General features: G+C 48.8%; 1 protein-coding gene across 2 annotated transcripts in view; it reads left to right on the plus strand.

The window, feature by feature from the left end:
• The window catches only part of CACNA1B (calcium voltage-gated channel subunit alpha1 B), a 288,951-nt gene that overhangs the window by 267,168 nt on the left and 7,886 nt on the right, over positions 1 to 13,897 (plus strand). Inside the window, exons 42-47 of one of the 2 annotated variants that reach the window (XM_053281907.1) lie at positions 5,765 to 5,873; positions 6,216 to 6,320; positions 7,478 to 7,590; positions 8,297 to 8,415; positions 9,609 to 9,750; positions 10,843 to 10,953. In XM_053281907.1, the coding sequence (XP_053137882.1) occupies positions 5,765 to 5,873; positions 6,216 to 6,320; positions 7,478 to 7,590; positions 8,297 to 8,415; positions 9,609 to 9,750; positions 10,843 to 10,953 (699 nt within the window). Of the gene's footprint in view, positions 1 to 5,764; positions 5,874 to 6,215; positions 6,321 to 7,477; positions 7,591 to 8,296; positions 8,416 to 9,608; positions 9,751 to 10,842; positions 10,993 to 13,897 lie in introns of both variants that reach the window. The other variant, XM_053281906.1, reaches the window with a different exon arrangement.

A 13,897-nucleotide genomic window follows, 5' to 3' on the forward strand; every position in this document is an offset into this window, starting at 1 on the left:
TCCCTGCAGAGTTGTTGTGCATGTGACTTCTTCCTACTTGCCTTGAAATGCATGCGCCAGTGTTTGGGTGGCCTTCTTCCAAGGCGCCGCGGGTCACAGGAGAGCTCCGTCCCAAGATGCACTGGGGCTTGGCAAAGAGAACCCTTGCTCACCATATCTTTGGCAGGGGAGGGGGTGGCCTCACCTATTCATGGAGGGGATTTTCTTGGCCCTCAGCTTGCAGTGGGAGGGATTGGTTTGGGAAATGGTGAGATTCGGACCAGAGTCAGTGAGGAGAGCAGCTTTCAAAATACAATAAAAGCACAAGATGGAGCTCATAACACCAATTCAAATTGATTCAACTCAAATCTGGGTGATTCAAGTGGTTTGAATTCAAATCGAAGGGCGGTTCCAATTTGAAATGAATTTTGAAATTCAATTCAAATGCAGTTTCAAGAGCCATTTGGTAGAATCATGCGCCCTGGTTAGTTTAAAAAAAAAAAAGGCACCAAAACAGGCTCAAATTGATTTGAATTCAAATTGAATGTTTGGACCAGATTCGAATGTGATTCAAATTTGAAACGAATTTTTGGAATTAGAATCTAATTCAAAATGACTTGGCAATTTCATTTTGTGCACATCTCTACGATTTGGCAGGGAGATAGCAAATGAGGGGAAGATTCAAGGAATTGGATATGTTTAGAGGAGAGGAGAGGGGACATGATAGCTCTTTTCAAATACCTGAAGTGCTATCACACAAAAGAGGGCAAGAACCTGCTCTCTGCTGCCCTAAGGGGGGCAGGACGAAATCCAATGGGCTTAAATTGTTTGTTTGTTTGTTTGTTTGTTTGTTTGTTTGTTTGACATATTTTTATACCGCCCAAAACTCACGTCTCTGGGCGGTCTTACCAGAGGGTCGATTTTTGTTGAATGAAAAGCTTAATAGTAGGAGCAGTTCTACAATGCAGCCAATATATAGGTGGGTGGTGGACTCCCCTTCCCTGGTGATCTCTAAGCAGAGCCTGGAGAGCCATCTATTGAGGCTGCTCTAGCCCTGGATGTCCTGCAGGACTCTATGATTCTGTCGTCTCCATCTCAATGATCAGTGATGAGTATTTACCCTACTAGAAGGCAACTTTGAATTTAAAACAATGCCTCAAAAGACAGAGATTAAATACAGGTTATACCTGTATTTACCCCAAAGGAAGAGACTCTAAATTCAAGATGATCTGCCTCCCCCCACCCCACCCGTATTTAACAAGAAAGAACTGAGGGAAACACCTCATCTTGGATTTGGGTAAATAGGGTATATATTATAATGGTCAGGCTTTGACTCATTCTCTAAGACTTGCGTTCTCAAGCTGCCCAACATCCAACTTCCCTGCAAAAGAACACAGAGCCATCCAAATGTTTGAACTTCCTGGTGTGTTCTCAACCAGTCAGGTGTGCTGTCTCTGAGACCAGCTAGCCGGCCTAGTCCAGAAACCTTTATAAGGCTCAGGGCGTGTCACTGGCCCTCTCTGGCCTTTCTATGCAAGAGGAATTCCTTGATGAGTGTGTGTGTCTTCCTGCAGTTCCTTTGTCTGTGGAACTTTAGGGCGAGGGCACACCAACTGAATTGCCCCCTTTTGATCTAGCATGGTGGGTTTGCATCCTGACTGCCTGGAACTTTGATCTTTGGCCTTGGAAACTTGAACTCAAGTCTGGAGCTTTGAACTTGAACTGTCTGGAACTTTGGTCTCGGACACTTGAACTCAAGTCTGGAACTTTGAACTTGAACTGTCTGGAACTTTGGTCTCGGACACTTGAACTCAAGTCTGGAACTTTGAACTTGAACTGTCTGGAACTTTGGTCTCGGAGATTTGAACTCAAGTCTCTGAGGCCAAAGTTCCAGACAGAGTTTCAGTGTGGCCTCAGGCACTGCCTCATCAGATAATAGGGAAACAGGTCACCAAAGAAGTAGCAACATGACCAGAGTTTTCTATCCATGTGATTTGAAGGATTCATCCTGGTTATTTCCGCCCCCCCCCCCCCCGCACTTGGAGTTGATTATGCAAATTTAGCCATCTTTTGCCGCTGGCAAAGAAACCGGACCCACCCACCCTTCAACCCTTGCTCTCAATATTTAACTGGAGCAAGCAAGCTTGTCTCCGTAGCTCACACTCCATCACATTGCTGGTGGCTATCTGCATCTGTGTTGCAAAGAATTAATGGGGAGAGAGAGAGAGAGAGAGATATCGCAGCTGCAGCCCCCTTCCCCTCTGGGAGGAAACCTTTTTGCAGCAGAAATATGAGCAAGCTCTTCCCACACAGAGGCGAGTTTAGCTTCTCTTGTCAGCCTCGGTCCCGCTCGTGTTCCAAAGGCAGAATGTCAGTGAAACAGCCTAATTAGAAGCAAGCCGTTGGGGACAGCTCGCCACGCAAGGGGCTGAGGCTCCATCTACCGCCCTCTGAAGTTTCTCTCTAATCACATAGAGGGATAGCAGGACTCCCAGGGTTTCTCTTGCTGCCCTGACAAATCCAGCCGCTTTGGCTAACGACTCGGTTTCTTGAGCTTGTGGGCAAGCATGTCTGGATTTAATGGCACAACGAACAAGGTCTTCTTCTGATTCCCAGCCCCCAGGTATTCTCTCAGGGCCCTCTGCCAGTGACCCTATCTTACCCCATTGCTCCTCATGAGAGATGCAAGTTCTCCTTCCCACAGCCATTGGAGCCTGTAGCAGCCCTCGTTTCTGGGAACATCGGAAGCTGCCTGATACCAGCTCAGACCCTTGGTCCTTCTAGCTCAGTATTGCCTGCCCTGGCTGGTCGTGTTTCTCCAAGGTTTCAGGCAGGAGTCTTTCCCAGCCTGACCTGGAGATGCTGCCAGGGATTGAACCTAGGACTTTCTGCATATAAAGCAGATGCTCTATTACAGAGCTATGACCCCTGGTCAACAGGCACTGACTTTTCCCTGTTGGCCTTCCAAAGTGTATGGGCATGACGACTGGGTATATATAGAAAGCAGGGGTGTTGCCACTGGTAGATGGGAACTGTCTAGAGAAGCAGAATGCCAGATGACACATTTCATCAAGTAGTGCCTTGTATGTGTGAATGAGCCATAGGAGGCCAACCGTCAGAGGCAGTACACCCACACCAGCTCTCCAACATGATTCTTCTCACTTGAGTCACTTCTGACTGGGTGGCATCAAGTGCCGAAACATTTCAGTCCTTTGCCTAAAAGAATTGGGGGATTCATCCTTCGCCTGCCCCCATCTGGCATGGCTGAGCCCATGAAAGGATATGGAAGAAAGAGGTTAAGCAGCAGTCGGGAGCAGGTAGTGAGAGTAGGAGATCTGTGAACAGGGTCTGTGTATGTGTTTAACCATTCGGTGGTTAAAGAGGACTTGGAATTAGGAAACTGAGAGGTCAGAAGTAGTCCTTCAGGACCCTGGACAGCTCCCAGGGAGCAGAGGAGTTACACCAATAAGTGCTTGATGTTAATGGCACTCTGATGGGACTGCCTGTCCCTCTCAGGGTCCACCCCCTTGCTGAGGAAGAGAGAGACTTAAAGGGACTGCTTTCTGGCCTGGACTCTGGTGCTCCGTTGCCTCTGTGCTATTTCTCACTGGAAACGTTGCCTTCAATAGCAAGCAGGCTCTGTGGAACATGAGGCCCATGGACTGGAGGATGCTGGCCCCTTGGTGTGAAGCTTGGGGGGCTGGAGTTTCTGGCGTCCCAGCTGAGAAGTTTGTGGCTTGTGAGTCTCTAGTTTGGGAGGCTCCTAGTTGTTGGATTTGGACTTTGGTCTGGGTTCCCGTGCATGAAGAGATTGCCACATTTATGGGGAGGTAGCTTTGTCTTTCCCTCTGGCTGACTGAACACCTCTTGCAGCCCCAGAACCAACCAAGACGGAGCTCTCCTGGGGAGGTTTTTCTTCATCTGCTTGTCTTTCACTTCCATGCATCTTTCTTTTTTCTGTTTTTCTTTTTTCTTTTTTTTCTCTCTCACTGAAATGGATTCAGTGGGACTATCTGAGTAAGTTTGAACCGCCGGGTTGCATTGATTAAGATAACTCTGTGCTGCTAACCTTTGGTGTGTTGAGGGTGGAGAGCCAATGGAGAGGGTGGTCTCTTATGGGTAGCCCGGCTGTTTCCCTGCTGGGTGCAGCTCAGTCAGAAATTAGATTGGTTTGGAAAAGCTTTGCGGGGACAAGACGTCTGTAGTCAGATTCTACTTCTATTAGCCCCAGGAAGTGCCATTGCTTCATGCCTCTTTTTCCTCTCTGGTTCCAGTTGCTCCACTAAAAGCCTACTTTGTGAATTTCTTGCTGGTACGTGTAAATAATTTTGGATGTGAATGGACAAGGAGGCCAAATTATGGGCACCACTGCTTGCAGTTTAAACATCCTTTTTTGGTGTCGTGCCATGATCCAACCTGATTTTGTAGCAGCTTCAAGCAGTGCCATGAACAAGTAGCCAATGTTCTCCAATATGATCAATAAAATAAAATAAATCTCCCATGACTCTAGAACCCTGGGTTCGTCCCATGAAGCTGAATGGCAGTGGACTCAGGACAAACAAAGAGAAGGGCTTTTTCAGTGCATCACCACTCTGTGGAACCCATTGCCACAAGATGTGATGATGGATGGTTTAACAGTGTGTTATTTGTTTGTTATTTATTTGGTCAAATCTATAAAGGGCAAATCTATGAAGTTCAAGTCTATCCATGGCTAATTGGCACGATGGCTGCTTCTAGGTTTGGAAGCAGTGTGCCCTCAACTGCTCCCTCTCCTTCCATATCTCTCTATGTTTATCAAATTACTGAACCAAGATAGTGGCTAGTACACTCATAGCAGCAGAAGTGTGAGGACTATAAGATATTCCCCTAAGGGGATGGAGCTGCTCTGGGAAGAGCAGAAAGTTCCAAGTTCCCTCCCTGGCAGCATCTCCAAGACAGGGCTGAGAGAGATCCCTGCCTGCAACCTTGGAGAAGCCGCTGCCAGTCTGTGAAGACAATACTGAGCTAGATAGACCAATGGTCTGACTCAGGATATGGCAGCTTCCTATGTTCCAGTAGAGGGAAGTGATTCCTATTTCTTCACAGGAGTAATTGTCTATCCACAGCCCCAGTGTGACCAGAAACCATGCTGATGAAATGAGATTCAGTCCTAAAATTTGCAAAGGACTCATAGGATACATAGGACATATCTGCAACTGGATATGTAGTCAGTCCTTCCCCTAGAGAACTCTGGGAAGGAACTGTAGTTCTTCTGAGGGAGAACTACAATTCCCAGGATCCTTTGAAGGGAGCCATGATTATAAATATGTCTATAAAGCCAACGGATGTTTGGCCTGGCACGATTGAAAAGCTCTTTGCAGCAAAATCTAGCCATGCAGACCATTTTGAGACATTGAGACGCATCTCAAAAAGAAAAGGAGGAACAATGGCTCACCCTGCCTACTGAGGAAGAGGCAAGAGGCAATGGTTTTGAACTAGGGGAAGGTAGATTTGGTTTCAGTGAGAGAACTTCTTCAACGTGACAGTGCAGCCCAACACGTGATCCAGTGGCCTCAAGAGGTCATGGAGTCTTTCCTCTTCTACGGAAAGTGCATGCCTTCTAAGTCAGCACACAAAAGGTTAGCACTGTAGAATGTCAGCTCTTGGTGATCTTGCTGTTTTGCTTTTGAGGGGAACTCGGTACGAGAGATTTGAGAAACGAGGGTTAGGTTGGTGGCTTGAGGTTTGGGGAGGGGGGAGACATCGGCCAGCATTGATGGAGAACCTGTCTTCCCCCCCCCCCCAGCGCCTGGTGCGGATGAATATGCCGATCTCAAACGACGACTTGAGTGTCCACTTCACCTCAACGCTGATGGCCTTGATCCGGACTGCCTTGGAAATCAAACTTGCATCTGGTGAGATGGCGGTGAAGCATGGCTCCATAGCTTAAAAGATTGTGTCATTCGAGTCGAAATGAATAGGGGAAGGGAGACATTTGCCCAACTATTCATAAAAACGTACGGAAACCTGCACATTCAGATATCAAAATGGCATGATCTACAAAATCCAAATGGGGTTTTCCACTCACTTGAGTCCTGTCAACAAACCTATGCACTCACAAACATCTGTCTCCCATGCCCTGCAGTGTGCCAGAATTCATCGGAGGAGGGGTTTGGCGAGCTGATGAGGGGAATATGTGGAGCCCTCTGCATAATGTTACCTTATTCATTTCTGTCCCTCGCTTTGTACCCCAACAGGAGTCTTGCAGCACCAGTGTGATGCTGAACTGAGGAAGGAGATCTCACTGGTTTGGCCCAACCTGTCCCCAAAGACTCTGGACCTCTTGGTCCCCCCTCACAAACGTAAGTGGAAACTTTCCTTGGGATCTCAGTGAGTGGAACCACTCTTTCATTGTGTTGCTTGAGAAGTTCTTCAACCAAGACTCAATAAAGAGAATTGCAACCCAAAAGAGAGATATGATGATCATTATTATTACTATTATTATAATCATCAAAGTATTTGTGTACTACTTCTCAACAACAACAAAAGGCAGTTCACATTATCCCCATTCCTTCCTCACTTCTTTTCTGTAGAATGCTGGGGAGGGGTCTTTAAGAGCAGGGTCCCCCAGCCCAGGTCCAGCTGCCTTAATCTATGCACCACCTAAGTACCACCTGAATACTCTCTGTACCACCTGAGCAGCTCTCCGTTAGTTGTTGACTTTACCCTTCTTGCTCTACAGTGCCACCCAGTTCATGGCCACAGAAAGTACTGCAGTTCATCAGTTCTACCACAGCAGATGAACTGATGGCCCAGTAGGAACCTGGCTGACTTTATATAGCTGCTGCCTCTGGCTGTGTTTCTCTGTCTGAGCAGCTTGTCTTTACTAGTAGCCACACAAACTCCACCGCCTTTCACTTTTGGGAACTGCCCACCTGACCTTGGCTACAGTCTTCCCTGTAACAAGGATTTCCAGAGGTTGTTGACTACAGTTCCCAGAATCCTCAGCCAAAGGCCATTGCAGCTGGGGACTCTGGGAGCTGGAGTCAACAAGCTCTGGAAATCCCTGTTACCGGAAACACTGCTTGGCTATGTCCTTGCCTCTCCAACCCCTGGTTTGCTGCTCTGAGACTCAACTTCTCTGTGACCCAACTCCCATATCTGCCTCTAGTCCCTCCTGTCCCGGTCTACTAGCTTTGAAGCCTGGCTCGAAACTTACTGCTTCTCTTTGCATCCGGCTGTGATCCGACCCCTTTCCCCACTGATGTGGAATGTCATCAGCTCGGAAGCCTCATGAGCAGGGCCATAATTCTTTCCCTTCTTGCACAACGCTAGGCGTAGTGAAAATAAGAGAAGATTACGGTGCTTGCCCCTCGAGCATCCTTATCTATCAAGCATCTCCACATCATGGAAACATTTGGCCTCTGTTCACATGGACTTCTCCCTGCTTCCCCATTAATCATTTCGCCCTCCTCCATCTGGCCCCTTTTAATCTCTTTTCCACTCTTCCTTTGTCTAGCTGAGGCAATGACCGTGGGGAAGGTCTACGCAGCTCTCATGATATTTGACTTCTACAAGCAGAATAAGAACACCCGGGATCCGGCCCACCCTGCCCCAGGAGGCCTTCGCCCGGTAAACCTCTCTCCTCTCCCCTTGCTGCTACCGGGAAGCCCGTGAGATGGACACTCTTCCAGCCTCAGAGACCCACCCCGCCTGCTTTGCCACCAAGCAGTTCTCCAAAACTCCATAAATACGTTGGTCTCACATCTCCCCTCTGAGCCCCTGCTTCACATATAGAAGTTCAATCCCTAAGTTCAATTCCCAGTGTCTCTGGGAGCTTTCCCAGACAGCAGGCTTTATTGCTAGGCTTTATTACAAGTTCGGGGCGAATCGGATATTCCAACGCAAAAAGTGGAATTTATTTTTTTTCACCCCAGACATAAATTGGGCTGGGCTCCAATATGCAGGGAAAACTCCCAACCGTGTATGGAGTGCCCTCTGAAACGTCCCTTGGACTTTGGGGTAAATCTGGCCGACCTGTGAATGCACAGCCGGTGCGAGCGAAAAGCCCTGTCTCGGAATGCTCCAGTTAAACACAGATCTTGGGCAGGGAACCTGGTAAAGGTCCTCGGCGAGCCAGTCAGAGGGCACTCCTTGATGGACCCGTGGTGTGACGCAGCGTATGCCAGGGGACTCGAAACCATGTGTTTGGTGGGTCTGGAGTTCTGCTGAACGGCCTGACCACCGATGTCTCCCTCCACTGTCCCCTCTGGATCCCTCCAAGAGCAGATGAAGCTAATGTTAACGCCAGGCCCTCCACCCTGCTTATGCCTTGCAGACAGGAACCGTCTCTCTTTTCCAACCGTTGAAAGCAGCCCTCGAGCAAAGCCAGCCCGTCTTCCCCAACGCTTTTCTCCGTCAAAAGAGCTCCGCTTCTCTCAACAACGGGGGTGCCTTGTGAGTACTAAGAAATGTCTTGCTGTTTGGGCCTCCTCCTCGTGGAGGCAGCGGATTTGTGTCTGGGCTGTTCAGTTCTGTTTGTTTACAGCCACTGACCAGAAAAATATAAACATACAGTCCCAACAGTAACAATAAACTAATCCAAGTATTCATGGACCTCATAAAATCTAACTATAAAGGTACTCTCTTACAATGAATTCTAATGGCAACAAGGCAAAACAGAGAGACAGTTCTCATCACTGTCCGATAAAAGATAATTAGCATAGAATTCGCCGGGAGGCCGGGGTAATTTGTTAGAAAGGGCACGATTAATTCATAGCAAGTGTCTCTGTAGGAACTAGGGTTGTGCAAACAGGCGCAAATCCAAACCTGTTCCAAATGGGTGTCAAGCCGAGTCCCCGCCCCTGGTTTGGCGCAACATTGGACCGAACCACCACCACCCGGCCGTTTGGGGGTGGGTGGGTTTGTGAATGTGTGTGTGTGTGTGTGTGTGTGTGTGTGTGTGTGTGTGTGTGTGTGTGCAAAACACACACACCTCGAACCGGGAGGATTCGAGGGGGGCAAAACCGAATTGGCCTGGCCCAGTTGGAGGCTGGTTCGGTCTCAAACCAAACCAGATTAGCTGGTTTTGTGCACACCCCTAGTAGAAACTACAGTATAGTCGCACATGGGATAGTGATAGTTCCTGCCTTGCAAGGACAAAACTGCTCTCAATAAGGGACTTTTAAAATCCTACCTTCAAACACAGCAGAAGGTAGAACATCAAAGCCTGCAAGTGTGAAGTGTCTGGGCTGTGTTATTTCAGGCTGCAGAGTAGGGACTAATTCACTGCAATGCACCTCCTTCTAAAAATGAAAAACCTCACACATAGAAAACTAGCAACTCAGGGAGAAGAGTCCCAGCCTACCCCTTTCCCTGATGTGCTTATTTTCTACAGGCAAGGAATTTTTTTTTTTTTTTTGCTCTGGACAAACATTCAGTCTTGTGAGCCTCCGCCTTGCAGTGTGGAGTGGTACAGTCCATGGACACAGGTGGACTGCCTCAATGAGAGAGCGGCCCCCTCCTAGCCTACAGCGGCTGACCAGCAAATCTGTGGTCTCTTTATTGCTTGGGGGGTCCTCCCCGCAAAACGTGGTCTACCCACAGTGTCTTGAACTTTGTATGTTCTTCCTCTCCACACTTCGCGAAAGACCGACGCCGGAGGGAGGAGGGATCAAGGAGTCGGTTTCGTGGGGAACTCAACGGACTCAAGACGTGTTTTACGAAACCAGGACACCAGCATTTGTGCGAGGGCGCTCGGAGGAAATTCCCATCGAACAGACAAGCAAACAGGTGACGATCAAGCGTGCTGTGGTACTGGGAGGGTCTTTTCCCGTGCAGAGCATCTTCCGCTTACAGATTCTCTTAAAAAAAACAACAACACCTCACCTTTGAATGGGCTTGTTTTTCTATTTGTCTTCATGTAGCAAAGCAGAATGACTCTCCCAGTCTTAGACCGAGCAGTAGATCAAAAATCACCACTGTGGTCTATTACAATAAAATTCCACAGGCACGGTAAACTTGATAGGACTAGCTCCCAAGCTCTCAGTGACGTGCACAACCTTTGGAGTTACACAGAGCTCTCCCTCAGGCTTGGATATCAAAAGAATTAAAAGGGAGGGGAGGTTTCGGGAAGAAGCTGCTTGCAGAAGTTGAATTCTGCCCATAGGTTGACCCAAGCCCTATTCAAACATTTGTGCCATCAGATGATGACGGTCCATAAAGGTGAGGTGGCCCCATCTTGAGCCAAGGGCAAAGTCTTCATGGTCTCCCTCTGATGCCACCTGGGGAAATGGTCTGTGGTGGAGAGGGTCTATGGGAGCAGAGCTGGTCCCCTTAGCTAAGCAGGATGAAACCTGGTTTGCATTTGAATGGGAGACTAAATGCATGAGCACTGTAAGATCTTCCCCTTAAGGGATGGGGCTGCTCCGGGAAGAGCACCTGCCTGCTTGCAGGCAGAAGGTTCCAAGTGCTCTTCCAGGCATCTCCAAGATAGGGCTGGGAGAGACTCTTGCCTGCAACCCTGGAGAAGCCGCTACCATTCAGTGTAGACAATACTGAGCTAGGTGGAGCATTAGTCTGACTCAGCATATGGCACCTTCCTAGGTTCTGGAAGGGGAGAATCCCAAGTGGCATTTGGTCTCAACCAGGACCGAGGAGAAGGTCTTGCCATCCTGCCTTTTCCTCTGATGAAGACAGATGGAGTGGCCAATGATGGAGAGAGCTCTGAGAGGGGTGGAGCTAAGTTGACATTGGTCCTAGCCAATCCAAGAGCGGCTGTCTTGCTTCTCCCTTTGTCACAGCCAATCGCCTGCCACCCCCCTCGAGGGCCGTGTTGGCAAACGCCATGCTGACCTCTTCCCTTCTGCCCCAATGTCCTCCCAGGTTGTAGAAATGCGAGAGATCAGCCCAACCCTGGCCAACGGCGAGCAGAAGCCTGGCCTGGAGAGCCAGGGCCGGGCCGCTTCCATGCCACGCTTGGCGGCTGAAACTCAGGTGAGCGTGGGAGGCTTAACTGGCAATGGAAGGCTTACAGTAAGTCACCACTTCAACACCTTTTTTCTTTCTGTTTGTCTCGTTGGTCTGGAAGGGATTTGTCTGGGAGGTTGTTTAGATCCAGCATTGCACCGCAGGCACAAGTAACCCTGGGAAGTGTAGTTTTTCCAAGGGGCACTGCTGACATCAGTATCTCTGGGAAAACTACACTTCCCAGGTTTATTTGTCCTTGCTGTAACATACTGCTGTGAGGGAGAACTCCCCAGTTTCCTACACAGCATAAAAGACTGGGTAGACCTGACATAGTACCACAGCAAGCACAAGCAGACCTGGGAAGTGTAGTTTTCCCAGGGAGTACTGTAGATGTCAGTATCCCTCAGAAAACTACATTTCCCAGGTTTATTGCGCCTGCTGTAGTGTTATGTCAGGAGGGAAAACTCACTTGTTTCCTCCCTCCCTCCTGCTCACCAGTGGAGCAGCAGGAAGGTAAGTGGGTGCTTGAACAGGGTTGGGGGGGGCAGGGGTGGAGCCATTATTGTGCGGACGGGTTCAAAGAACCTGGGCCGCCAATCAAAAAGGCCGCCAATCAAAAAGGCCACCAAAGCTCAGGCTCCAGAAGAGCCCCAAGTGAGCTCTCCCCCATCCATTTCAGGCAGCGCTTGCTGCCTGACTGCATTTATTTCTCTTTCTCTCCCTCGCTGGAGGGAGAGAAAGGAAAATAAAGGCTGTCAGGCAGCAAATGCTGCCTGAAATGGATGGGGGAGAGCTAGCTCAGGCTTTCTGAAGCCCAAGCTATGCCCTCATGCGTGAGACATCACATGGACACGAGATGTCACTAGAGGGGCTGCCAGGCAGGGCTGGACACAGGACACAATTTGGCTGGCTGCACGCCTGGGGGTGGGGGTGGGGTCAGTAGCTTGGATTGGGTGGGTGACAGCATGGCTGGAGGCTGTTATGAAGGACTGGGTGGGGCATTTGTGGATCCCACGAATGGCTGTGGGTCCATTGGGCGTCTCTCCCATACCAATGACTCTTCTGATGGATCCACCCCCAATCAACACAAAAGAAATGGACAGTAAATGTATGTAACGTCAGTGTCACCTCAGACGCAACTGATACAGTTCACTTGGTCAACCAGAGTCAGCAAGCGATGGTCACCACATGTGTGGGCCAGGCGTGTGTTTTCAACATGAGCTGAATGCCCTCACTCTGGGACCACCAGCTGTTTGACATCTGATTCGATGGCGGTGACTCCGCAACCAGTTCTATTGATGGCCATTGCTTCCAAGGGTGCAGTTCTCCTGATTCCAGTTGGACTTCCCCAGATGGTTACTGATGTGCTTGCTATGGAATAAGGCCCTTTGGGAGCACCCTAAACCATTTTTTTTCCACAGGAAGGAGATACTTGAGCTATTATTCTATCCACATTTGCTTGCTACAACCTCATGATCACCAAACATTAGCCAAGTTCTTGTTCTCCTCCTCATTTCTCACGCTGTCCCATCATTCACATGCAGCTGGTTACTGTCCTGCAGATGCGTAAAGAACACTTCATTTCCTACCCAGACAACAGAACCTCACTTTCCTTGCATTCCTTCAGCTGAGATTATAAATGTCACGGAAATGCAGGTTTTTGGCTTGGAAATATGAGCTTCGGGGGCTTGCGTTGTCCACCTCAAATATGGGGCAAGCGTTACAGTACTGGGATTGTAGTCTCCTGCTTGAATTAAAATCCATGTTAGAACTCCACACCACCAGGCCTCTGTCCCCCACTTCCCTCCTCTGTGCCTCATATACTGCTATACAGCATGCCAGATGTCAAGTAGATGTCAAGACTTGGGAAATATAGTTTTCCCAGGAGCTGTTGCAGATGTAAGTATCCATTGGAAAACTACACTTCCCAGGTGTACTTAAGCCTGCTGTGGTTCTATGTCAGAGGTAGAATTCTCCTCCTCCCTCCCTCTCTCCTGCTCACTGTTGGAGCAGCAGGGAGGTAAGCAGGTGCTTAAGCAGGAGAAGTTACAGTCCTGGATTGGGTGGGTGGGTGACCAAGAAGTAGAGGCTCACAGGTGAGATTGTGGGAGGTGGTTCTTCCACACTCAGCTTTCCCAAGCTTTCTGAGAGGTGTATTCCCCAGCGAATATCTGAGAAAGCTCATAAAAAACCCAAATACTTTTTAAGGTTTGCTTCCAGGTGATGAGAGGGTACATCCATCATTAGCTGCATTGGCCTGGGTTCATGCAACAACAGAGACCACCACATGCTGGGTGTGGCATTGCTACATGACGCTTGAACATGCAAACAATGCAGCAAGCTGCGGAATGGAATAATTACAGCCTCCATCACTCGGGTTAAAAGTTGTGTTTTCTGTTCCCATCTGCCTCTTGGCGTTCCAGGTTATGCAGAATCCACTCAAGGAAGCTGCAATGCAGTGGAGGTGCTTGGTGGATGGTCCCCTCTTCCAGTGATTCCAAGGCAGGTTTAATTCTGAGGATTGGGATCAGGGCTGCACAATTTCAAGCCTCCTGCAGATGTTGGACTACAACTCCCACCATCCCTGACTATTGACCACTGTGGCTGGGGATTATGGGAGTTTCCATCCAGAAACAGCTGGAAGACCAAAGTTGTGCAGCCCTGATTCAGAGAGAACGCTCTTAGTATTCCTGATTCCTGCTGCCCAGACTTGTAGGGGGCACTCATTGGGACCAGCATGGGTTGTGATGTCTGTAGGGTGGCTCCCCAAAGAAAGTTTTTCTGGGAGAGAGGCAACTCCACTTTCCTAGAGACGTGCACGAAATTCGCACGAATCAATTCCAAACCATTGAATAGAGTGGAGATTCCTTCCAATTGATTCAAATCCCCACAAAGTTGAATTGAATTTGAGCTAATTACCCCAAGTTCTATTAGACTCAGAGTGAATTTGAATTGATTTGAACAAATCTCC

Source organism: Hemicordylus capensis, chromosome 17 (assembly GCF_027244095.1).
Source record: "Hemicordylus capensis ecotype Gifberg chromosome 17, rHemCap1.1.pri, whole genome shotgun sequence".
Taxonomy (NCBI): domain Eukaryota; kingdom Metazoa; phylum Chordata; class Lepidosauria; order Squamata; family Cordylidae; genus Hemicordylus; species Hemicordylus capensis.